Below are 27,382 nucleotides of genomic sequence, written 5' to 3'. Positions count from 1 at the left end.
TGAACATATATCAATTCTTGATCCTTATGTGTTTAGAGTTTTGTTGATGGGAAGGAGTATAATTTATTTGGGTAAGAATTGGAGTGTGAATCAAAGGTTGCACCTTACACTTTATATTCTATTGAAATTGGGTATATAGAGCAATTTCAGTGTTTATGATATGGTCAGTGTCAACCAACCTTTTTATAGTTCACATCAAATTTGCTACTATGTTCTTGGATTAATCTATAGTAACTGGGCTCCTGTTCCTCGAGCTATGAAAGACTACATAGCAACATCAAAGCCTAATGACTATCAAAATCTTCATACAACAATAATTCAATTTTTTTTATGAAATCATGTTTTGCCTGGAATTTCAGATTAGAATTGAAGAGATGGATTTGATAGCTGAAAGAGGGATTATTGCTCATTATAGTGGGAGAGTCTTTGTTACTGGTCTAGTTGGGCATGCAGAGCCAAATGCTCGAAGTACAAGAGGGAAGGCAGTTTGCCTTAACAATGCAAACTTAACACTCAAGGTTGGGTGGCTCAATGTAATTAGAGAGTGGAAAGAGGAGTTTGTTGGCAACATGAGTTCTAGGGAAATTGTGGATACCATCACCAGAGATATCTTAGGTAGTCGTGTCTTTTTATTTACCTCAAGGGGAGATATTAAAAATCTGCCTAGAGGGGCTACTGTAATTGACTATGCCTACATTATACACACTAATCTTGGAAACAAAATGGTAGCTGCAAAGGTCAATGGTAATCTTGTTTCTCCAACCATGTACTCACCAATGCCGAAGTTGTGGAGATTATCATGTATAACGCGCTCTCAAGTAAATCAGCTATTCAAAGGCATAAACATTGGTTGCAACATGCTAAAACACGTAGTGCCAGACGCAAAATTGTGACATTCTTGAGGGAGCAAGCTGCACTATCTGCTGTGGAATTAACAACAGAGAGAGTAAATAGCTTCATTTCTGACTCTAAAGAGGAGAGTGAATCAGAAGAGTTTTCCAGACAGAGTAAACCTCTATGGGAGAAAATCCTAGGGAGCGTTGTGGACTCTTCATTCCAAGGAAGTTGTGACGACGCCTTGACTGCAAAAGAGGAAGCTTTTGGACCCTTAAGGTCAATGGGAAACTTAACAAACATTTACGACTTGTGAGTGTGAAGGCCAATGGGACCATGATATCACGAGACAATGGTGCTGTGAAACTGATACCTACAAACATCATCAAAAATCACAGCCCGACGCATCAACAGATTGTTGCAGCCTTTGTCTTGCACCCTCCAGGTCTTGAACATTAATCCGGAGGTTCAGAAACTTGGTCTTATGCTTGAATAAGTAACTAAGTTGTCGAGCAGTAGGATCGACAGTGTACTCAGCAGATTTGGCAGCAAGAGACCAAAAATGGAAATGAAAGCCTCCATTTTCCACCCTTGAATATAAAGCAGAACAAACTATAGAACTGGGAAGCAAATCCTTAGAAAAACAAAAGCACTCGCTGCAGTAAAAGAACAAGAACATATTCAATAACAAAATACAAATTTGAAACAGTGGAATATATGTGTGTTGAAAATACAAAATAAGGCATGAAACGTAATTGAATATACTAAAAGAGAAGAAACGATTCCCCTTAGGAAGAAGAGTCTTCAGAAGGTACATGAATGAACAAAAGGAATGAGTAGAGTGCTACAGCTGTAAAGCACATAAAATGTAAACATAAAGAAAACGTAGGCCGAAAACAATTAAGGCCCTTAACCTTTAAGCACGTTTTATATAGCCCACACTAGCTAAACGGGTCAACACTTAAGATTGACCCCCCATAGACTAGTTGGGCTTAACAGAATCAAGAAAACGGATCCAACAAACTGAACCAAAAGCAACAGCAATAACCAACTTTCAACATTTCTCCACTTCAACCAAACTTTAACTTCAACAACCACCTTGACCTTCAACATTTTCCCCGCTACAGACCTTTCTTAACCAGAAAACAAAGCCCTGACAGCAGAAGAAACAAACATCATTTGGAAGCAGAAAGAGTTTTGCAAGAAACAACCTTAAGATTCTTTCTTAGTTCCTGAAACCGAGCAGGAACATTGTTGACCTCCAGCATTTTACTTAGAACTTTTTCATGAACAAAGTGAACATCAAGGTCCACATGTTTGATTTTAGCATGCAGAACCGGATTGGCTGCCATGGCAACAGTACTTGTGTTATCACACCAAATAGTTGACTACTTTACAAATTTTAATCCCATGTAACTGAGAACAGCCTTCACCCATAGAGTTTCAGACGTCGCATCAGCCAAGCTTCGATATTAAGCTTCATCCGTGGACCTTGATATCGATCGTTGTTTTTTTGAGTTCCAAGACAACACGTGTTGGACCAGAAAAACGCACCAGGAACGGAATGACGAGCGTCTGGGTTACTTTCCCAATCTGCATTAGTAAAGGACTTTAAAGAGAAATCAGTTTGCTGAGGAGCAAGCCAAAGACCATACTCTAAGGTACCTTTGAGATATCTAAAAATACGTTTAACACCTGACCAGTGAGATTCACAAGGACTCTGCATAAATTGGACAACTTTATGAACAGAAAAAGGATATATCTGGCCTCGTGTAACAAACGTACAACAAAGCCCCAACAACACTCCTGTACATCTGAGCATCAACAGGAGCCCCACCACTAGTCTTACTCAACTTAGGAACAACTGGAATAGGAGTGTCAACTGGCCTGGCATGAAGTATGTTCAACTTATTAAGAAGTGATGCAGAGGGATCCGAGACAGATGATGCTGAGCTATTAGATTGTACCTTGATGGCGCTGAGATACCATGAGTTGGCAGATCAGCGCAAAGGCAGGAATTGATTGTGATATGTTCTTCATTAGGACCGTTTTGAGTGTACTTCAGTCTTTTGACCATAACTTTGGCTACGGGCGTTAGAATCGCGCATAAGACCCCAATCCGGAAAGCTCTTTTTGACGCGCACGCTGTCCACATTGAGATATACTCCATGTAGCCTTTTTTTCGACCTCAAATTCTGTCGTTTTCCCCTCCGAATCACTAGCTTTAGATATTTTTTTACTATTTATGGTAATATTTCGATTGTCAATTAGGAAGTCATTTTAAATCCGATTTCGGCCGGATTTTTTGCAGATTGCTTATTTTATTTTGAATTTCAATTTAGAGTGATTTTTGGGATTTTGCTATTTTTTGTAAAATTCCGATAAACAAGATTTTTGGCTATAACAGCCCGACTTGTGGACTGATTTTGGACAGTTTTTGATTTTATAATATTTTATTAAACTCTAGAGACTTTTTTCTCTGGTTTTTGAGCGAATTTTCTCTTGTGAATCATCTGTTGGAACTAGCCTACATGATAATCGTTATTCTGTCTGACGTTAAGAAGCTCTTCCACATACTTCCTTTGGTTAAGAAATAAACTGGTGCTAACCTGAACTACCTCAATCCCTAAAAAATAATGAACAACTCCCAAGTCTTTTAATGAAAACTTCACATTAAGATGCTCGATAACTTGCCGAACAATAGCATTAGATGACTGTATAATCAAAATGTCATCAACATAGACAACAATATACAACACATCATCATTAGTAATTCTAAAAAGCAAAGAATTATCATCCAACGATGAATAAATACGAATTAAACGCAGATAATCACGAAGTTTATCCAGCTCGAAAGAGTATTAGAAAATCCTTGTAAGTGACCTTTTCACCCGGCTTGAATTTTCGGAAGGGATATGCATCTCCCAGATATTCTTATTTCCTTTCACCCTGTCTAGACTGTCTTTCCTAATCTCCCTGTATTCCAAAACACTCCTTTGTCTTCTGTTTATCAACAAAACATCCTTATATGATTTCTCATCCCTTATACTCTTCGGAAGTTCATCTTTCTCCTTAATCTTTGAAATTTCTTCTATATTCTGCCTTGGAGTCTTAGTCAGTGGTCGTTTTGTTCCCACTATCCTTGATCGAGCTTCCTAATATTTTGCAACTCCTACTGATACTTTCCTGCTATCTATCCACGATTCGTTTATATTATCTATTGCCTTCCTCAAACCTGCCTCATTGTCAAACTGCACAAAAGCGAATGAAGAGGATTTGGATTTTGGATTTTTCATTTCACTTGGAATGAAAACTCACACTAGGCCCTAGAAAAGAAACAATTCCCTTAACGCTTGTCTTGAAACTCTCTTACTTAGATTATCGACAAAAGCGGTCTAAGCTTCGCCGGAGAACGATTGATCTTTCAACTTTTCTCTCTCTCCGTCTCTATCACTCTCACTCATTTTCTTGCAATTACTAAGACACTAACATTTTATATTAGGTAACTTCTAAACTAGGTAAAAGACTAATTCTAATAATAAAAATAATCCCTTAAATTTAGGAAGTTGCATAAACAGCGGTCTTGGCCATTGATGAGGAGGGCATTGAATCATTGATATCAGAGCTTCTTAAAGGAGTTGGTGATAGTGAGGTTCGTCTTTATGGCTCTCTATCTATGATTGACAGACAGATGCGATTGCTTTTGGTTTAAGTATCAATTAGAAAGTTCATCTTATTTGATCGACTGACAGACGCTAATGCTTTTGGTGGTTTCAGGCATCAATTAGGAGAAGTTCATCATATTTGATTGGATACTTCTTCAAAAACAGCAAACTTTATCTAGTTGATGAAGCTCCAAACATGATATCTACCTTAATTATTTTGCTTAGTGACACAGATTCTGCCACTGTTGCTGTATGTTATGGGCTATTCCTTGTTGTTTGTTGTTCATTTATAGCCACTCCCACTACCTTGCATCTCATGTTTTGTTTGACAGGTTGCGTGGGAAGCTTTATTAATGGTTGTCAACTCAGTTCCAAAAGAGATGCTTCCGTCATATATAAGTTGGTACGTGATGCTGTATCTACTGCAAGAGATAAGGAGCGCAGAAGAAAGAAGGTGAGTTCGTGTTGTTTTCTCACATGGATGCTGTTTTATATGTGAATGTTGTGTGGAAAACTAAGAAATCTGAACATCTCTTTCTTTTGTTTAATCCACTTGCAGGGAGGCCCCGTTGTCATTCCTGGATTCTCTCTTCCAAAAGCGCTTCAACCACTGCTTCCAATATTTCTTCAGGTATTCCTTTTCAACTCTGCAATGTGTGGTGTCATCACCTCATGTTAATACCTGAAAATGTTGGATTGTCCTCAAATATGCGATGTAAATTAGTGCTGGTATTTCTGCTTGATCATCTCTATGTCTGGAGTTTTCAAGTTCATTTCTTCATTCACGCATATTATGAACGGATGAAAGAAGTGTTGAGAAAATAATTTCTATGACAATTACCATCATAAATGCCACTAATGGATATGGCAAATGTGTAATCTTCTCTATCCTACAATAACTTTACAATTTGTCTTCAGCATCTTACTTGTAATGTTCTTTTTGCATGTTGAAATCATACAAAGTTGGAATGATGCTTAGATTGCAAGGCAGTTGCTAGCTTGAGTATTCTTTCCTTTTTGAGTTCACATTTGTTTCAAGAGTGAATACAATTAATTAAACTGTCTTCTCTGGAACTTTCTTTGTGAATCAGTGAAATATATTCTTTGTTTCGGCCTTGTTACTGGATACCTGTTTTCCTCTGACCGTGCTATATATAATTAATAATTTATTCCTGATTGTATCTGCAGGGTCTGATTAGTGGGTCAGCTGAACTGAGACAGCAGGCAGCCCTAGGTCTTGGGGAGCTTATAGAAGTGACTAGTGAGCAATCACTGAAACAGTTTGTCATTCCAATTACTGGGTATGCACTCTAAGAAACCGACATTTAAATAACTAAAAAAGATGTCACAAAGAGAGTCGAGCACAAATGAACTGCCAAAATGTGTGCAGACCAATGTTTGGCTGACTTTTCAGCCTGGCTTGGTTCCCTGATGATGCACCAAAGCCTGTTTTTGGCTGAGGTTGTCTCCATGGATTCGGTACTTCTGTTGGAGTAGCTAACTTCTATATCTCTATTGGCCAGAGGGGGAAGTTAATACTATATTCTGTGCCTGGATAATGTCGTCAACTTGGCTAATCTGATAGTGATAAGGGGGCATCTTTTGGTTCATTTTTATGCAGTATGGGAGCAGCAGTGGAGAAACATTGAAACAAAAGATTAAATTGATATAAAGCTGATTTAAAAAAAAATAGGTTTAAGGATTTAGAACCACTAGCTTTCAGCATAATATGTCTTCTTAAAGTGTATTGAAGACTTCTGTACTAGGGTTTCATTCTTTAACAAGTGTAATCCTAGCCTTTCTATACTAATAAGCCCCATGTAATCCTACTTATCTGAACTTGTTAAAAATATCATTTACATGGCACGGTATCACTTAACTAACTCTTACAGGTAGTATAGGCGTTCAATATTCATGTTTATTTTATAGCATCTTTAAATGAAATCTTGTCTCTTTTTTGAAAGATTTCTTTCTATTTTTGTGTCGAGCTTTTGTTATCTGCCTGTCAATCGCATCGATCCTTGCTCATATTTGTAATTTTTAGTATTGAGGGCATATTTCCTTTATGTTGTTTGAATCTAGTGTAAAATGGATTCTGTCAATGCCTACCTTAATAATTTGATTGCAATGTCATATAAATAAAAAAATTAAAAGCTTCAACCACTAAATCTGGACCTCTGTTGCGTAAGTGTATTTTAGTACTGCATAATTTAGGTTAATCTTCATTAATGGCCTGTGAAGTTCTTAAATAAAGTATCATTTTCCCCTAAGATGAATTCATACTATTTCCTTTGTTGACTGCTATTCAGTGTTTTATAATCTAATGTATTTTTTCCCATTTTCTTCTGTATCATAACTGCAGGCCACTTATTCGAATCATAGGTGATTGTTTTCCTTGGCAAGTCAAGAGTGCTATTTTATCTACATTGAGTATCATGATCCGAAAGGGTGGGACCGCACTGAAACCTTTTCTTCCTCAGCTGCAAACAACATTTATCAAGTGTCTGCAAGATAACACAAGGTCTTTTTGAAATTTGTAGCTGTCTAACAGTACTGATATTCATTTATTTATTATAATTCTACTGTGTTTAGTTCTCCCTGAAGTTAATTATCCTTCCCTTTTATTTTCTTTCATTTTTCCATGTGATGTTAGCATGTTTCCGGGCTTGCTTGTTGCTTTTTAATTTCTCAATTGTTTGAATGCAGGACTGTTCGCTCAAGTGCTGCCCTCGCACTGGGTAAGCTTAGTGCATTGAGTAGCAGGGTTGACCCATTAGGCAGTGACCTCCTATCTAGTTTGCAGGTGATTTTTAGCATTTGGTTTCTGTATGGCTAATTATCTTATAGATGGATGATGTTAGTCATTAATAATTAATTTTCAGGCATCTGATTCTGGAGTAAGGGAGGCCATATTGACTGCTTTAAAAGGTGTTGTAAAGCATGCTGGTAAGAGTGTAAGCCCAGCTACTAGGACTCGTGTCTACGCACTTCTCAAGGATTTGATTCATCAGGATGATGACCAAGTTCGAGTGTTTGCTTTTAGCATACTGGGTGTTTTATCGCAGGTACTTGACAGATTGAACCATTAGTCAAGTTGTATCCTTTTAGTTTTGTTGCTATTTATTCTCACGGACAATGCCAGAAGAGGGCATATTTTTATCCCTTTGGCCATAGTTGGTGATGTATTCATCAGTTGTACTAGTGGCGTGTTACCAGATAGATGACATGTACAGTATTTTCTGTGTTATTGATCAGTTTGCTTTAAATAATGTAATGCAGTATATGGAAGAATCTGAGCTGTCAGACCTTCTTCAAGAACTTCTACAACTATCCTCTTCTTCAAGCTGGGCTGATCGTCATGGTGCAGTTCTTACGTTCCATGGTTTTCAGAACCGGACCGGTTAACGAACCGGCCATGCTATCGGTTCAATCGGTCGAATCGGTCCGACCGGTCACAAGAACCTGACGATGTCATAATTATTTAAAAAATTAAATAAAAATATCAAAAATATTTAATAAAAAATAATTTATTATATCACAAGTCATATTCAAAGCAAATCATAACATATATAAGTTAAAAACCATAAAATCAAGTGAAACAAAATGATTCAAATTAACTACAACATGATATTTAAGGTAAAACATATTAAATAATAAATATAATTATATAACTATAATTAAAAAATAAATTTGGGGCTAAAAAAAGAGAAAATAACTTCAGTGACCAAAAATCCCAGATAATATACGATTTTGACCAATTTTTTTTGGATTTGCGAAAATGACCAACAAAATCGCAATGCGATCTCTAATTCGTATTGCGATCTCCACTATCGCAAATTCGCGTTGCATTTCGCGTTGCGATAGTTGGAAATCGCGTTGCGATTTTCCATTTCGCGTTGCGATAGTTGAAAATCGCGTTGCGATTTTCCATTTCGCATTGCGATAGTCTACAATGTCGTTGCGATTTTCCAAATTCGTTGCTATAGTCTACAGTTGTCGTTGCGAAAGTCTACAGTTGTCGTTGCGATAGTTAAAAAAAAAAATTATTTCTTAAGAATTTTCTCTAAAAAGATAGTATCTGCGCGGACGTGTCGAAGACACGTATTACCACGACCACGACCACGACCACGACCACGACCACGACCACGACCACGACCACGACACGAGACGAGACGACGAGACGAGACGAGACGAGACGAGACGGACGGCGGCGACGGCGCGCGAGAGTCCCCCTTATTCTCTATCACTCAACAAGGAAGTGGGAAAGCCAAGCCTTAAATACCATTCTCAATAGTGTTTCCAATACTATGTGGGATTTGAGCATTACCAACACTTGTTCCCATACTATGTGGGATGAGCCTTAATAGTGATATTATTTTTGAATGTTTTGCTTAAAATTGCAATAATCGCGATTGATTGTAGATTAACTTTTAATTATGACATATTTAATCGTATAATACTAATGCAATTGGTTGCTGATTCAGTTGTTTAAGGTGCATGATTGTTAATGTTTCTGAATAATCACATTGTATTGGAAACAAGTGTGGTAATGCTCAATCCCACATAGTATGAAAACACTATTGAGAATGGTATTTAAGGCTTGGCTTTCCCATTTTCTTGTTGAGTGATAGAGAACAAGGGGGACTCTCGCGCGCCGCCACCGCCGTCCGTCTCGTCTCGTCTCGTCTCTTCTCGGGTCGTGGTCGTGGTCGTGGTAATACGTGTCTTCGACACGTCCGCGCGGATACTATCTTTTTAGAGAAAATTCTTAAGAAACAAAATCTTTTTTTTTTAACTATCGCAACGACAACTGTAGACTTTCGCAACGACAACTGTAGACTATCGCAACGAATTTGGAAAATCGCAACGACATTGTACACTATCGCAATGCGAAATGGAAAATCGCAACGCGAAATGGAAAATCGAAACAAATTTTGAATTTGGAAAATCGCAACGATAACTGTAGACTATCGCAACAAATTTGGAAAATCGCAACGACAACTGTAGACTATCGCAACGCGATTTTCAACTATCGCAACGTGAACTGGAAAATCGCAACGCGAAATGGAAAATCGCAACGCGATTTTCGCAACGAATTTGGAAAATCGCAACGACAACTGTAGACTATCGCAACGAATTTGGAAAATCGCAACGACAACTGTAGACTATCGCAACGCGAACTGGAAAATCGCAACGCGAAATGGAAAATCGCAACGCGATTTTCAACTATCGCAACTTTAACTGGAAAATCGCAACGCGAAATGGAAAATCGCAACGCGATTTCACTATCGCAACGCGATTTCAATTATCGCAACGCGAATTTGCGTAGTGGAGGATCGCAATGCGAATAGAGATCGCATTGCGATTTTGTTGGTAATTTTTGCAAATCCAAAAAAAGTTGATCAAAATCGTATATTATCTGGGATTTTTGGTCACTGAGGTTATTTTCTCCTAAAAAAAATCATAACAAAATGATATTGTTTGGTTTAATTTTTTTTAAAAACAATCCCACATGGCTAAGAAACATAGAATAACATCCCAAAAGTCTAAAGAGTAAAAATATGAGAACAAAACAATCCCATATGGCTAAGAAACATAGAAGAGCATCCCAACTAACTTCTATAAATAATAGAGGTAATTTGACATTCAAAATCATGGAGTCTTTTGGTGAGCATTGAGTGAACTATTCTTTCACTTTAATCAAGCTCGAATTTTAGGCTTTAATCGAGCTTCTAAATTTTTTTTAGTTCAAGCCTTTCGAGTTCAAGTTTCAATATTATATTCGAGTTCGAGTTGAACTTGATAATTTTTAGCTTGTGAGTTTGAGTCGAGTTGAGCTTACTTTTAAAGTTTTCAAGTTCGAGTCGAGCTCAGCAATACTCGAGTTCGACTTGGCTCGTTTAACAAACGACGTCGTTTGGTTTATTTTATTTTTTTTAAAAAAATACAAAATTGGTGGTTTTTTCCGGTTTTTTCTGATTTTTAGCCGGTCCGGTTCGAACGGTTCAGCGGTTCCGGCCGGTTCACTAGTAGCGGTTCAACCGGTGTAAATTGAACTGGACTAGGTAGTGGTTTCCGGTTGAACCGGCCGGTCCGGTTTTCAAAACAATGTTACGTTCTCCTCCTTGCTCAGGCATAATCCTTCCGCCATTTTTATGTCTCTGGAGTTCCCATCTATTTTACTCCATCTCAAAAGCTTATTGAAAGATGAAAAGTGATAACCATCGTTTTGCTATCAAAATAATTCCAGCTTCTTAATAAATAGAAAGGAAAAGTAGTATAGAGAAACAAAGTCTATCCACAGGGACTATGATTTTTGTGATTTAGTAAAACTCTTTGATTTAGAGGATGATAGAATTACAGATAAAATTAAAAAGATATAATATAATAAAATAAATAATAATAAATAAAAGGGAAAAATAATAAAATAATAAATAATAGTAATAAAGATTAAAAAGAGTTTTTAAAATAAAAGATAAGAATTAAAATAAAAGAAAACAATTAAATAAATAATTTAAAGAGAAAGAGAAACTTATAGTGAAAACAACCTCAGACTTCAGTTTTGCCTCAAATTCTTCGGATCATCGAAACTGATTTTTACTTCAGGATTCACGTCGGTTACTACAAGAACAATTCCTCGATGTCGACTAGGATTATGCTAAGTGTGTTTTCAGGAAGTTGAATGTGCTTCAATAAGCCAATCCTTATTCCAACGTTAACCATAACAATATCCAGACCAATGTTGAAAATAGTTTTGATTTGAAAAATAAGCCCAGAAAACAATTCTCACGTTTGGAATTTTGCCTCTGCTTTAGCCCTCGGCTTAAAAGATATTTAGCTAAGCATGACCAAAGTCATACTTAGCATATTTGAAAACAAAATTGTAAAAGGAAATAAAGATGATATGCGAAAAATAGAGAGAAAGCTAGAGGAAAAAAGAAGATTTTATTCTCAGATGAGAGAGATATCTTTCTAGACTTACCCTGAGAGGGTATTTATAGTCTTCAAATTCCTAAAAACAAGCTAAACAAATAACATCTTAAATCTTAATTAAAACACTTAAAACTATTTAAACTAAAATACCGAAAACAAAGATAAAATAAAATATTTAAAATATTATCCTAAAACTTAATTAAAATACTAAAACCTATTTAAACTAAAATACCTAAAACAAAGATAAAATATAATATTTAAAATATTATCCTAAAACTTGAGTTTAATCCAAATCCGAATTACAGAAACTTGCGGCCAATCCATTCGTGCTTCTAGAAACGCTGACTGGATCTTCTAGAAGGTGCTGATGTCATCGCCTCGTCGGATGTTTCATGCCCGAATTCATGCCCACTAATCTAGCCTTGATTCCGAAATTAAAAAAACTGCAGAATTCTTTCCTTTTAGTGCAATTTCTAGAATCTGATGTCTTGCACAGAAAATGAATCAAAACGAACAAATAAGCCATAAAAACCAATGATTAAAGAGTAATTTAAAAGCAAAATATTAACTAAATTAAGCAGTTATCAAATTCCCCCTCACTTATTCAATGCTTGTCCTCAAGTATTCCTTAATTAACATATAAAATCATAAGTTGCTATCTTCAATTTCAATTTATTCATCAAACTTCCAATTGAATTTAAGTCCATGACATTTGTCGAATTCAAGTTACAATCAAGCAAAGAAACAACTAAGAAAATTTAAAGTAAGCAAGATATCCCAATTAATTGTCAACTTTAATGAAACATGACTCAATACCTCACAAAGATTCACACATATCCGCTCAAAGTGTTTGAGGTAAATGAAATCGCTCAAACTGAAACTAACCAAAATATTGCCATAGGCTTGGAATCCAATCAAGTCTCCACTACTAAAAGTGAACATAATGCAATAATCAAGGGGTCTTTAAATAAGGTGTAACAGGGTTTAGGTTAGGGTAGGGAAAAGGCCAAAAAGAAATGTTTAAAATACCAAAACAAGATATCAAAATAATTAAGAACAATCCACGAATTAACATGAAGTGCAATGAAAAACAAAACAAGGAAAAAGAATAGATGAAAGACAATTGAAACGATCGATTTTTCCTTTCTTTTTTTCGAACAGAGGATTTGTTTTTTATGCTGTTTGAAACAATGAACAACTTTTTTTTCGATTTTTTTTCGAAACAGTGATATATATATATATTTTTATTCTGGAACAAGAGTGATACAAGATCTCAAGTCTCGGTAAGGGTATGAAATGAGAGGAAAAATAAAAAGAAAGGCTTCGGGTTTAATTGAGGTGTAAAACAAAGAAAGGGAAATAGACTCAAATTTGGTTCACTAGGATATATAAATGGGTAGGCTTTTGGGGAAAGTGGTTTATCCTAGGTGCCCCTATCACATTAAACATTACGTTCAACATGTAGTCTCGAATTGATTACAAGTTCTAGAACATCCTAATTAGTTCGGCACACACAAGTCAAACAATGAGTAAGAAAGAAATGTATGCTCGTTAAGCTCAAATCTTACAAGAAAAGTTTATCTGCACTGAGTCAAGTTCATCTCTATCGATAAAAGCATGAAATATCAATACTCAACAAAAAATTCACCAGCTATACCAATCACCAATCATGCAAATTAAATTCGATCAAAACATGATCACAATCCAAAAGGAAGCAAGAGTATAAAGCGAAGTTCAAAACTAGCAACCAACGATCCCAACATACCAACATCAGAATAACTCAATTTCAAACAATTAAACAAATCAAGGAAAAATTTGATGATATGCTTTTCCTTCCCCTCACTTAATCTTTTTGTCCCAAAACGTATATTAAATTGAAAAACAAAGAGAGGCAAAAGGAATACTCCCAATCTAGTGGCGACTGCGGCCACGACCACGTCGAAACGAGCTGTTGTAGAGGAGAATGTCCGATCGAGAAGCCACCAGAAGATATATTAAAAATTTATTGCACTGTTTGAATCTGCTGTGTTATTTTCTGCACTGTTCGAACAAAAAAATTTTTCTGCACTGTTCTGTTCAAACTTTTCTGCACAGTTCGAACCAAATCTATTTTTTTCCTGCACTGCATTGTTCGAATCTTTTATGTATTTTTCTGCATTGTTCAAATCAAATAAGTTTTTTCTGCACTGCATAGTTCGAATCTGCTCAAAAAATTAAATAAATAAGTAGAATGAAATAAAGTTTGCTAAAACTAAAACAAAAATAAAACGAAATGAAATAGAACGAAATGGGTGGCCTCCCATCAAACGCTTTTGTTTAACGTTGTTAGCTCGACGACCTGAATTTTCAGAGTGTGGGTTCCTATAATTTGATTTCTTCGATTAGACCAACCAGAGCATTTTCATAATACAACTTCAATCTTTGAGCATTAATTTTAAATCAAACTCCTGAGTTATCTTCAATTTCAACAGCACCGTGAGGAAATACTTGAGTAACTGTAAATGGTCCGAGCCATTTTGATTTGAGTTTTCCTGCAAAAAGTTTAAATTTTGAGTTAAATAAAAAAACCTTTTGACCGACAAAAAGTTTTAAAAGAAATTTTAATATCGTTAAATTCTTTTGTTTTTTCTTTAAATATCTGAGCGCTGACATATATATTTCTTCAGATTTCTTCAAGTTCTTGAATGTTTAATTTCCGAGCTTCACCAGTTGCATCCATGTCCATGTTACACTATTTAACGGCCCAATAAGCCCGATGTTCTAACTCAACTGATAAATGACATGGTTTACCGAAAATAAGCTGGTATGGTGACATGCTAATGGGACCTTTATAAGCGGTTTGATTACATCAGTTAATTTTAAACTCCAATCCTTTCGGCCCAGTTTAACAATTTTTTCAAGAATTATTTTAATTTCCCGATTTAATACTTCTGTCTGTCCATTTGTTTATGGTTGGTAAGCACTGTCAATTCTTTGAGTTACTCCAAATTTCTTCATTAGCGATTCAATCACTCAGTTTATTAAATGTGTTCCTCTGTTTCTTATTATAGCCCTTGGCGTGCCAAACCTGGAAAAATAATATTTTTCAAAAAATTAACTATAGTTTTAGCATCATTATTCTGAGTGGCCTTAGCTTCTACAAATTTAGAAACATAATCTACAACTAAAATAATATAGGTATTTCCAAATGACAAAACAAAAGGACCCATATAATCTATTCCCAAACATAAAAAATTTCACAAACTTATATAGAATTAAGCGAAATTTCATTCCTACGGCTTAAATTACCTGTACATTGACATCTTTCACAAGTTTTACAAAATAGATAAGAGTCCCGAAATATGTTAGGCCAAAAGAAAACACATTCAAGAATTTTATGAGCTGTACGTTTTGGCCCAAAATGACCACCGCAAGAGTAAGAATGACAAGTAAAATTGAATTTACCTTACTTTCGGCAATACATCTACGAATTACCTGATTCGAGCAGTGCTTCCATAAATAAGGATCGTCCCAAATATAATATCAGGATTCACGCTTAATTCGATTGATTTCAGCTCTTGGCAAATCTAATGGTAACTTACCTGTGGCTAAATAATTAACCATGTCCGCAAATCATGGGGTTATTCTTTGCGCCACCATAAATATTTCTTCATGAAATTCTTCTCTAAGGGGTAGGTCAGATATGGAAAGGGGAATTTGACTCAAGTGATCCTCTCATAGATTTTTGCATCCATTTTTGTGTTTAATTTCCAAGTTAAACTCTAGTAAAAGCAGGCTCCATCAAATAAGCCTCGACTTTGCTTCCTTTTTGCTCATGAAATACCTTATAGCTGCATGATCAGAAAAAAGTAATTTTAGTGCCAAGCAAATAAGATCTAAATTTTTCTAAAGCAAAAATTATAGCAAAAAGTTTTTTTTCCATAGTCGAATAATTTTTTTGGGCCGAGTCCAAAGTTTGGGACGCATAGGCTATGACATGTGGCTCTTTCCCTATTTTCTGACCGAGAATGGGTCCAACGCTAGTATCTGATGCGTCACACATAAGTTCAAAGGGGTAATTCCAATCTGGCGGCTGAACAATTGGAGCTGAAATAAGTTTTTTGTTTAATGAATCGAAAGACTCCTTGCATGTAGAATTAAAGTCAAAGTCTTGATCCTTTTAAAGAAGATTGCATAAAGGTTGTGCTATATTCGAAATGTCTTTAATAAACCTGCGGTAAAATCCTGCATAACCATGAAAAGAACGAAATTCCCTCATAGTGTTGGGGTAAGAAAGTGAGCGTATAATATCTGTTTTAGCTTTATCAACCGCAATCCCTTTGGAGGAAACAATATGACCTAAAATTAAACCTTTATCAACCATAAAATGACATTTTTCATAGTTTAAAACAAGGTTATATTCTAAGTATCTTTTAAGCACATTAGTTAAATTATCAAGACATTCGTTAAAAGAATTACCATAAATCGTGAAGTCATCCATAAAGACTTCGATCCCCTTCTCCACATAGTCGAAAAATATACTTAACATGCATCTTTAGAAGGTGGCCGGTGCGTTACAAAGACCAAAGGGCATCGTCTATAGGCAAATGTACTGAAGGGACAAGTAAAAGTTATTTTTTCTTGATCCTTAGCGCTACTGGATTTGGAAAAGCCTGAAAAACCATCAAGGCAACAATAATGAGTTTCCCCAGCTAATATTTCTATCATTTGGTCTATAAAGGGAAGAGGAAAATGATCTTTTCGAGTAAGAGAGTTCAACTTCCTATAGTCAATACAAACTCGCCATCCATTTTGAACTCTTGTTGACACTAACTCCCCTTCTTGATTTTCGACCACTGCGACTCCCGTTTTCTTGAAAATCACGTGAATTAGACTTACCTAATTACTATCCGATATACGATAAATTACGTCAGCATCAAGGAGTTTCTAAATTTCCTTCTTTACTACCTCCATCATCGGTGGATTTAATCGGCGTTATCCTTCTCGTGATAACTTTTCTCAATCTTTGAATTTGATATTGTACATGCAAGTCGAGGGACTTAATCCTTTAATGTCGGTGATGGTCCATCCTATGGATTCTTTGTGAGAGCGCAACACTACTACCAAAGCTTCCTCTTGTCATTCGGACAATTTACTTGAGATGATCACTGATAAGGTTCCATTTTCGCCCAAAAGGCATATTTCAAATGTTTCAGCAATTGCTTCAATTTTACCTTAGGTACCTATAAAACAGAAGGTAAAATTTTAGTTTTATAGGAAGATAAAGAAAAATTAGAATTAATTGAATGAATATTTTAAAACTCCCTTTTTTCCTCTTCGAGGCAAAGTTCAGGATCATTGGAAATATTATAAGAAAGATTATATTCAATATATTCATCAATTAAAGGATCTATAACATCAACAGAATTAATTCTTTCAATATGATCCTGACATCTCATTGTTTTGTAAACATCAAATTCAACGATCTCACCATCAAATTCCATCGTCAGTATACCACTTCTAACATCGATCTTTGTATGTGCAGTGCTTAGGAAGGGTCAGCCTAAAAGTACCCCGGAATAAGTATCCGACCTGTCATTTTCCATGTCAATGACATAGAAATCTGCAGGAAAAAAATAATACATTGACTTTTACCATGACATTTTCCATCACTCCCACTAGATAGATCAACCAACTGTATGGTTATTCATGTTTCATTCAAAGGCTCGTTAGTAATCATTTTATAATTAAAAAATGACATAACATTAATTGAAGATCCTAAGTCACACATTGCACGTTTAATTTTAAAATCACATATTTTACAAGGTATAGTGAACATACCTTGATCCTTCATCTTTGGTGGAAGATTTCATTGAAAAAATGCAGAGACATGTTCTCCCAAATTTGCCTTTTCATGCCCCATTAAATTCCTCTTTGTAGTGCAAAGTTCTTTTAAAAATTAGGCATACCTTGGTACTTGTCGAATTACTTCAAGAATAGGTTTCTTGACTTGAAATTTTTGGAACACCTCCAAGATCTCCCTTTCTTCATCTCTTTTATCATGTTTCATCAACCTTGATGGGAAGGGTGGTGGCGTGATTTCATGAGAAGAAAGAGAAAGATGTGAGTCAGACGTACCTTGTATTTCTAGAGATGGAGTTTCCTCTTATTCTTCCTAATGTGCGGTTTTTCTGCTTGAAGTTTGGGTATGATAACTGATCCATGTGCGGAGTGTGATGGAACTAATATTCTCTCTCGGATTTACCGTTTGAGAATGTAGTCTTCATTGTGATTCCAATTTCCCCATAGTTTGAGCTAGTCAGCTTACTTGGTTATCTATCTAACTCTTGAACATGTGTCTCGGTTCAGCTTTGGAATTTTTCCTAGGATGCAATGATCTTTTCTTGGGATGTAACCATCTTTTCTTTTGAAATTGCTAACTTTCATATGATTTCTTCCATTAATGTCTTTTGTGTTTGCAGATGAAAAGGAGGTCTTGGTTGATAGGCTGGCTTTTGATTTGCCGCATAGCTGAAGTTTGGGTTGTCTCGCCATCCTGGATTGTAAGTATTGATATATGGGTTGTATTGTCTTTGTGGAGAACCTGGAAAGTTTCCTATGACATTGATTTATGCATTGCCTCCTTCTTGTATCAGCGGACAATAATCCGTCGGATGGTCTAGCTTCGTGCTTTTCCCACATGCTTTTGTTGCTCCAGATTTTCCTGCAACAAGTAAATTAACTACTTCATTTTCAAGAAAAATGTACTTATCTCGTGAACCCGTCGGCTGGGTTCACTTGAAAACTGTTGAGAGTTGGCTGCCATGGTTGAAATAAATTATCTCACTGTTGTTGGGGTCATGTTGACTAATGTTCCTCCACTGGCGGCATCTACCATTTTCATCTCCATTGGTAAAAGACCCTCACAAAAGTATTGAATAAACATTTTCTCACTTAATCTGTGTTGCGGACAATGTATGCAAAGCTTTTTAAATCATTCCCAATAGTCTTAAAGACTTTCTTTGCTCTTTTACTGAATGGAAAGAATGATCTTTCATAACTTGTTTGCTTTAGCAGTTGGAAAGAACCTGTCAAGAAAAATTCTATTCATGTCAGCCCATGAATTAACTGAATTTGGAGGTAAATAAAATAACCAATCTTTAGCCATGTCGGCTAAAGAGAAAGGGAAAGATCTCAATTTAATTTGATATTCGGTAACTTCTTGTGGTTTGATGCTAGTGGAAACCATGTGGAATTCTAACAAGTGTTTGTGCGGATCTTCAGTGGGAAAGCCGTGGAAAGTGGGAAGAAGATTAATAAGTCCCGTCTTTAATTGAAACGGAGTCCCGCCACTAGGAAAATTAATGCATAATGGCGTCTGAGTGACAGGAGCTATGGCTAGCTCTCGGATCGTTTGTTCTTCTTCTGCCATCGAGATTTGATCTTCGTTATATGCGTCTGCTTTAGAGTTTGTCTCTGAATTTGATTATGTTTCTGAACTTTGCTGTTGTTATTATTATCTTTTTCTCTTTTCTCGAAGCGTTTGTACGTGGATCCTTCATGCTCATGCTTCAATCTCCGGGTCTAGATATGCTAATTCACCTGAGTTTCTTCTGACCATAAATAAAAAACTAGAAAAATAAATCAGTACTTGCCGTTAGTCCCTAGCAATGGCGTCAATTTGATAACCATTGTTTTGCTATCAAAATAATTCCGGCTTCTTAATAAATAGGAAGGGAAAGTAATATAGAGAAGCAGGGTCGATCCACATGGAGTATGATTTTTGTGATTTAGTCAAACTCTTTGATTTCAGATGAAGATGAAAAGATATAATAAATAAATTAAATAATAATAATAAAAGGGAAAATATAATAATAATAATAGTAATAAAGATAAAAAGGGGTTTTAAAAGTTTTTTTTAAAATAAAAGATAAGAATTGAAATAAAAGAAAATAATTAAATAAATAATTTGAAGAGATAAAGAGAAACTTATAGTGAAAACAACCTCAGACTTCAGCTTTGCTTCAAATTCCTTGGATCATCAAAACTGATTTTTACTTCAGGATTCACGTCGGTTACTATAAGAACAATTCCTCGCTGCTGACTTGGATTATGTTGTTTCAACAATAACTGATTAAATAAAAGAAATAATTAAATAATAATTTGAAGAGATAAAGAAACTTATAGTGAAACAACCTCAGACTTCAGCTTTGCTTCAATTCCTTGGATCATCAAAACTGATTTTTACTTCAGGATTCACGTCGGTTACTATAAGAACAATTCCTCGCTGCTGACTTGGATTATGTTGTTTCAACATAACTGATTCAGATCTCCGTTTCCTCTTAGCAAACAATTTTGCTAAGTGTGTTCTCAGGAAGTTGAATGTGCTTCAATAAGTCAATCCTTCTTCCAACGTTAACCATAACAATATCCAGAACAATGTTGAAAATCGTTTTGATTTGAAAAATAAGCCCAGAAAACAATTCTCACAATTGGAATTTTGCATTCGCTTTAGCCCTTGGCTTAAAAGAAATTTAGCTAAGCATGACCAAAGTTATACTTAGCATATTTGAATAAATTTTAAAAGGAAAAATATGATATGTGAAAATTAGAGAAAGATAGAGAGAAAAGAAGATTTTATTCTCAGATGAGAGATATCTTTCCAGGCTTACCTTGAGAGGATATTATACCTTCAAATTCCTAAAAACAAGCTAAAGAAAATAACATCTTAAATCCTAATTAAAAACTTAAAACTATTTAAACTAAAATACCTAAACAATGATAAATAAATATTTAAATATTATCCTAAAACTTAATTAAAATACTAAACCTATTTAAACTAAAATACCTAAAAGAAAGATAAATATAATATTTAAAATATTATTCTAAAACTTGAGTTTAATCCAATCTGAATTGCAGGAACGTGCGACCAATTCATTCGTGCTTCTAGAAACGCTGAGTGGATCTTCTAGAAGGTGCTGACGTCATCGCCTCGTCGGATGTTTCATGCCCGAATTCATGCCCCTAATTAGCCTTGATTCTGAAAATAAAAAAGCTGCATAATTATTTCCTTTTAGTGTAATTTCCAGAATCTGACGTTTTACACGGAAAATGAATCAAAACGAACAAATAAACCACAAAAAACAATGATTAAAGAGTAATTTAAAATCAAAATATTAACTAAATTAATCACTTATCACCTACCCAGACAATATGTCACACTACAGACACTTGATCCAAAACACGACAACCTTAATACGATAAGCAAACACAGACTCACTTCAACTCCTGAAAAGCTTCTTGAGTTGCTTTGTTCCATTCGAACACCTCCTCTTTGCGAACCAAATCGGTTTAAGGGTGCTGCCAAAGTCGAACCCTTTAACAAACCTATAATATCCTAGAAAGCTTCTAATTTCTTTCTTTGTAGTTGGCACTGCCCAAGCCTGAATGGCTCTCACTTTACTCGGCTCACCAAGTGGCCTAAATATTCACTTGCTCTTGTTCAAAGGTGCCTTTACAACATTTTTCTAAAATCCTCTATCATTTAAAACATGTAGACACCTCAAAGGTGCTCCAAATTTCTTGTCAATCTTTAAATATATAGGTCAAAAAAATTCATTCATCGTTGCTTGAAACGTCGATGGGACATTAGTCTGCCCGAAGGGTATTACGAGGAATTCATAATGTTCCTCATCGGTGCAAAAGGTTGTCTTTGGTACATCATCGGACCTGACTGTGATGGTACCATGCTAAGAAATCAAGTTTGAAAAACATATTGAGATGCTCCATTCTCGTCAAATAGTTCATCTATTGTAGGAATCGAAAACTTATCTTTGGTAATGATAACGTTGAGAGCTCGGTAGTCTACGACCCTACGCGGAATCTCCACGTGATGTCTTTTTTTTAACTAACAAAACCAGGGAGGACTCCATCATTTGTTTTACATGACGTTTGATCTCACCCATTTTGAGAACATGGATACCGATACTATTTGACATTCACCGATGGCTTTGGTAATCTTCAATAAAATCAATACAGTTTCATATTGAATCAGGTATTGGTAATGGTTGCAACAGCCTATGACACGCTGCATTAATGTATTGACTGGCGGGCGTATGTGTTCTTCATGTGGAAACATTTCCTTGAAGTTTATGTCCTGATGGTCCATCTTGAAATTTATGTATTTTCCATATACGAAAAAATTTATGTCATTAATACATATGTGTCTACCCTAAAAATATTTTTGGATACAACACTGATCGTATTTCTACATTTGACATGTAGATCATCCTCGAATTAATTACTTGATTTCTCTATTGAGACCATTTCTTCGACAAATTCTAAATCTAATTCTAATTCTACCTAGAGAGGAAGGGTACTGTAGGAAAAAGATGAGGAGTGTTCCTAGTTATAGTTAGTGTAAAACCAATGACCTAAAAAAAATACAAGGGAACAATGATGAACACTTGGCCAGCTAACTATAATTGCTGAACTAGTCACCCTCCATTGTTGCTTCGATATCAGAACAACTTGATATCAGAATTGCTTTCCAATCCTAACCATATATATGTAGGTTAAGCGTCTGAATTTAGCTGAAGCAGTTGGGATAATTTAGTAACTCTCACCCAATACTTCTTGATCTGTTGCATAAGATGAGTGTTTAAACATGGTGAAAACATTGTACTCCACTATGGGAAACTCTTGAAAGTGAGTCTACCACCACATTGTGATAGGCATTTTCATACAAAACCTGAATCGTGACAGTCTTTCAATATAAAAAAGTTGCATCCCAATATCACATCGTCTTTATTAACCAACGTTGTTGAGTTGGTGCAGTAGTGTTTTGATCCAATGAGAATTTTAAGCTATCACGTTCAGATTTTGCATGAAAATATATTTACCCTATTTTTTTTCCATGCATTTTAATTCTTCCATTACTCGATTCGTAATGATATCCATTTACGCACCGCAAAAATTGTATTTATAAAATAGTTTAAATTTATTGTCCGAAACTGGAGATTTTATTTAATTTTAGAAACGATGAATGTTGTCCGAAAAGAAGAGCAGATCAGTTTCTTCAAATTTTAACATTTTAATATAGTAAAAACGTTGTCCAATGTACCATAATACAGTAAAGTTACTAAATTTGGAACTGGTAAACAAGTATATAACTCTTTCCGATCTCTTCTCCCAACACAAGCGCAAATAGGGCTTCAATGATAGTATCAAATTGGGTTTTTCTTCTTTTAAAAATATTTGATACTAATCTTTGAGTCGGCAAAATCATTTCTTTTTCTGGGAAAAAAGAGCAGAAGCCAAATGAGCATGGAGGAAGAAAATGATGATACTATGGATATGTGCATTGTTGGTGAGCTCAACGCTGGTTGAAGACGCCAATGCTATCAAACTAAAAGCCATTATAAAGAACTGGGAAAAACACTGAGGAGGCCTGTTCAAAATCAGGGGACGTGTGGAGTTCCGAGAGTGAGTAACAACCATGTCAGGATTCCGACTGTAACAGAGACTTAAGGTGTGGACCTGGCTGGTGACACCGTAGTTCTAAATTGTGGTTACAATCTCCGTTGCAGTGACGGCTGAGGTGTGGCGGTTGTGGAAGCTGTGGATGTCACGACGTGAATTATTTCTTAAAAGTGAGTATGTTCTTATGTTACGAATGTGGTTTATGATCACGATGATCCTGGAAAAAGTTAATACGACCATTATTGTATTGTGACCACAATTTAATACTATGGTTACGGATACCCCTGCACTGAACCGAAAAAAAGGTCCTTTTTTTTCATGTATTCTATAATCAAAATCAATAAACAACAATCCTTGTTGTTGTTGTTATTAACCTTTTGGTTCTACAATTTTGTGTGTCAATAAGAATCTAATGTACTTTATATTATCTTACTAGGCATGTGATATACAATGTGAATACTATCAAATTATACTACAATATATTTATTTGAAAGAATTTAATAGAAATACTGATTGAGTTTAATTTGATTGACGATGTTATATGTAGTTATACAAAAATACATGATATTTGTCATAACGTTTCGAAAAATCAAAAAATATTTTTCAGGTTTGTCTTGACTAAAATTGAGATTTCTTTTAAAATCAAAAGTGATTCGAGAGAGTCACCACTAGTTTTTTTAAGGTGTGATTAGATCACCTAAAAACATTTAGTTATTTTAATAAAAAATTATCTTAAAAAATTATTAAAAAAAACTTTTAGTTTGTGCACTAAAAAATAAGTTCGGGAGTCGATTACGTATAGGGAATGATTAGACACCCACAATGCCCTAAATTTGATACATAATCGATTAATTATTATCTTTCCAATAAAAAAAATTAAGAATTCAAATTTTAATTTAATTTATGAATTATTTTTCAATTGAATAATTACAATATTATTTAACCATTTAAAGTTCTAAAGAGAAAAGTCAACAATTCGTTGCATTTGATTAGAGAGAGTTACCTCTGAATATGAAGTAGAACATTGTCATCTCTTTCCAATCAAAACAGGGAATAACTAATATTTCTTTTCAAGAACTTAAGATTTCTAAGGTAAAAAGAAAACATTTTAGCATTTCGATGAGAAATACCCTCTAATATGAAGTAGAACAACGTTTTTCTCATTTCCAAAGCAAAATAAGAAACATCAATATTTTATTTAGGATTTAACATTGGTTTTTATTCGCATTGAGACTATGCACAAAAAATTTATTACCTAGGATTAAAAGCTTATTTAAGATGGATAAATGATATCAAATATTTACAAATCGAGATTAGACATTTAAATAGGGTCAAACAACCTATCTTCGTTAAATTTAAATAGAATATCACTCTTTTCGCTCTCTTGATCAATATTAAGGTGTTATCATCTTCTTTTAAGTTCATTGGAGGATATTTGATTATTTTAAATTCAAACTACCATTGGGTTAAGACAACCATTTTTGATAATTTAAAATAATTAAATATTACATTTTAATTCAATTATGAAATCATTCAAGTTATGCTCGTGAGGATATCATGCATAATTAAAATAATTAATTATTACATTTTAATTCAATGAATATAAATTATAATTCATATCTAACATAAAAGTAACAAATAATACAATATATTATTCAAATACACAACATAAGTATTACTCATATACTTACTATATTAACAACGACTAAATTAAGAACAAACATGTCAACATTAAACATTAAACGTAATTAGTTACTACAGTAGAAGTTGTTATAAATTACAAGCGAAATAAATAACTAAACATTAAAAGGAGATTATTCTAACATAAAATATGACATTTAAGGTCATACAAAATAAATAATAAATATAAATACTCAGTAAATAAATAAATTGATAAAAATATATAAAAATATTTTTTATTTTTTATATTAAAAGGAAATAAACCAAATTATACTAAAATTCTAAAATTAAATTAAAAATAAAAGAAAAAACCATTAAGAAACAACGGAAGAGATCTAGAAAATATAAATGAATATCAAAAATAATGAAATTAAAAGGGGGAAAATATTTAATAAAATATTTTTAAAAAGAAATTAAGTAAATTAATAAAATTAAAACGTAAAAAATAAAATATAACTAAAAGTTTAGTTTAAAAGATCTATCATCCTTTGTCATTTGAGAGATCTAAAAAAATCTCTTTGAAAATTTTGTTCTCATTCATCGGCTCTCTGTTTATCCTTCGATGGAGTTTTTTTGAGTGAAAATTAGACCAAGATTGACTGGAACAGTAAGAACACAAGAAAAATAAAATAAAAAATAAATATAAAAATAAAAAAAATAAAAAAATAAAAAGATATATCTTCAATTCTCACTGAGAACCATCATGGAATGCTATATTTGGAAAACTCTATTTAAAAACATTTTCCTTGTTTACGAGTATTCTCTCTTGTGACAATATTTTTGAAAGAAGAAAAAAAATCAAAGCCAAAATTGACCGGAATCACAAGAATATAAGTGAAAAAAAAAAAACGAAATACTTTCAAACCAAGTTTCTCTCTTATTCTTAGGACTATAGCCCTCAAGTATCTCTCCCTCCCCTTTTTCTCTCTTTTTACTCAGAAATAAAAAATGAATTCTATTCCTTAATGAGATGAATAAGATCTCTATTTATAACTGAGTCTCCTTACCGCCAACGATTTAAATCATTTACATTGATGGTTAATATCAATATATATATATATAATCCCTCTATTTAAGGAAATTAAATTAATCCTATCAATACATTCCATTGATAGGAGATTACATGTGGTATGGATAGAAATCAAAAAGACATTATTTTGATTATCATTAAACATATTGATTTTCTTTCTATTCGAATAAAATTGACCACACAAAATTGAGTAATTACAATTGTCCTTCTTTGCTCATTGACATGTAACGGGAATAGAGCAAAGACAAAAGAATAACCAATTTTATTTGACCGAGATGAGTCTAATGTTGAAAAGTTGATATACTTCATTATCACTTTGTGAAGACCAAACCTAGAAAGTTTGATGATTTGCTTCACCGTTACTTTGTAGAGTTCAAAATTGAAAAAAGCTGATTGATTTGCTCCATCGTCTTTTCGTGAATGTCAAATATGAAAAACTCCAGTTGATTTGATTCCTTGTCTCTTTGTGAAGGTAAAATTTGAAAAACTTTAATGATTTGATCTACCATCTCTTTGTGGAGATTAAATCTGAAAACCTTAATGATTTGCTGCACAATATTTTCGTGGAAATCAAATCTAAAAACTTTAATGATTTGCTTCACAATATTTTTGTGGAGATCAAATCTAAAACTTTATTTACTTCACCATCTTTTCGTGAAGATCAATATGGAAACTTTGATGATCTACTCCACCATCTCTTTGTGGATATTAATATGGACATTTTAATGATTTGCTTCACCATCTCTTTGTGAAGATCAAATCTAGAAAAATGTGACTATTTTCTTTGCCATCTCTTCATGAAAATCAAATATGAAAACGTTAATGTTTTGCTCCACCATCTCTTCATGAAGATCAAATCTAGAAAGGTGATAATTCCTCCACTGTCTCTTCGTGAAGATGAATCTGTAAAAGTTGATAATTTTCTCCATTGTCTCTTTGCGGAGATCAAATATGGGAAGATGATTATTCACTCCACTATCTCTTCGTGAAGGATGAATCAGGGAAAGTTGATGATTTTTTAACATTCATTTGTTTATGCAGGTTATCATGTATGTAATGATCTTATGAATGCCTAAAATGTATACAAAATATAAACCTTTGACATTATTCTTTCTTATGCAAGAACCACTTCTTCCATTAGCTTCTTTTAATGTAGTCGTTGATTCACCCCGACTCATTAATGGATGTCCTTGATCTCTTCCAAAGTTGATTGTTCACTCTATACTCCTTGGAAGCTCCTTAGATCATTGTTCATTTCTGAAATTTTAATCATCATGGAATAAAGCTAACGAATGCGCCTTTGAATGCCTTTGAAAGAAGTGATCATGGGTTCTTGACTAATGGTGAGATTTTCTGTTGTCATTTTGAAGGATCGCCTTTTTTATATTGTTTCCTTTTGTCTGAATTACGTACTTAAACCAATATTAGCCTCCAAACACTTATATTTTTCAAAACGTTTTTATACAGTAATACAAAGTTACCTCTTATTTTCAAAGTAAATAAACTTTGTATTTAATTCTAATACAGAGTGCTAAAAATGGGACTATCGAATAAAAGAACTATGTTTTGTTCATATAAATATAAATGGTTTTTTTAGCAAGTATATGACAAACATTTGAAAAATAAAAACAAATAGGTGCCCTTTATATCAAGAATATTAACTCCTTTGAATTGCCACACTGTAGAATAACTTCAAGTGTAGCTTCTGTCGAGGGGATATCGAAGGTTGTGATAACACATGAAGGATGTGAAATTCCTCCCATATTACCAAGTCTCCCAA

General features: G+C 34.2%; 1 protein-coding gene across 1 annotated transcript; it reads left to right on the top strand.

The window, feature by feature from the left end:
- Positions 1-3,637: 3,637 nt before the first annotated feature.
- Positions 3,638-17,946, top strand: LOC120189814 (protein ILITYHIA-like). Its single transcript, XM_039192995.1, has 10 exons — positions 3,638-3,708; positions 4,733-4,749; positions 4,832-4,953; positions 5,059-5,130; positions 5,688-5,800; positions 6,862-7,020; positions 7,206-7,302; positions 7,382-7,564; positions 7,779-7,881; positions 17,894-17,946. The coding sequence occupies exons 1-10, from the start codon at positions 3,638-3,640 to the stop codon at positions 17,944-17,946; spliced, it is 990 nt and encodes a 329-aa protein (XP_039048926.1).
- Positions 17,947-27,382: the final 9,436 nt, after the last annotated feature.

Source organism: Hibiscus syriacus, unplaced genomic scaffold, assembly GCF_006381635.1.
Source record: "Hibiscus syriacus cultivar Baekdansim isolate YM2019G1 unplaced genomic scaffold, ASM638163v2 tig00116959_pilon, whole genome shotgun sequence".
In the NCBI taxonomy this organism is placed as follows: domain Eukaryota; kingdom Viridiplantae; phylum Streptophyta; class Magnoliopsida; order Malvales; family Malvaceae; genus Hibiscus; species Hibiscus syriacus.
This window is presented reverse-complemented; position numbering and strand designations above follow the sequence as displayed.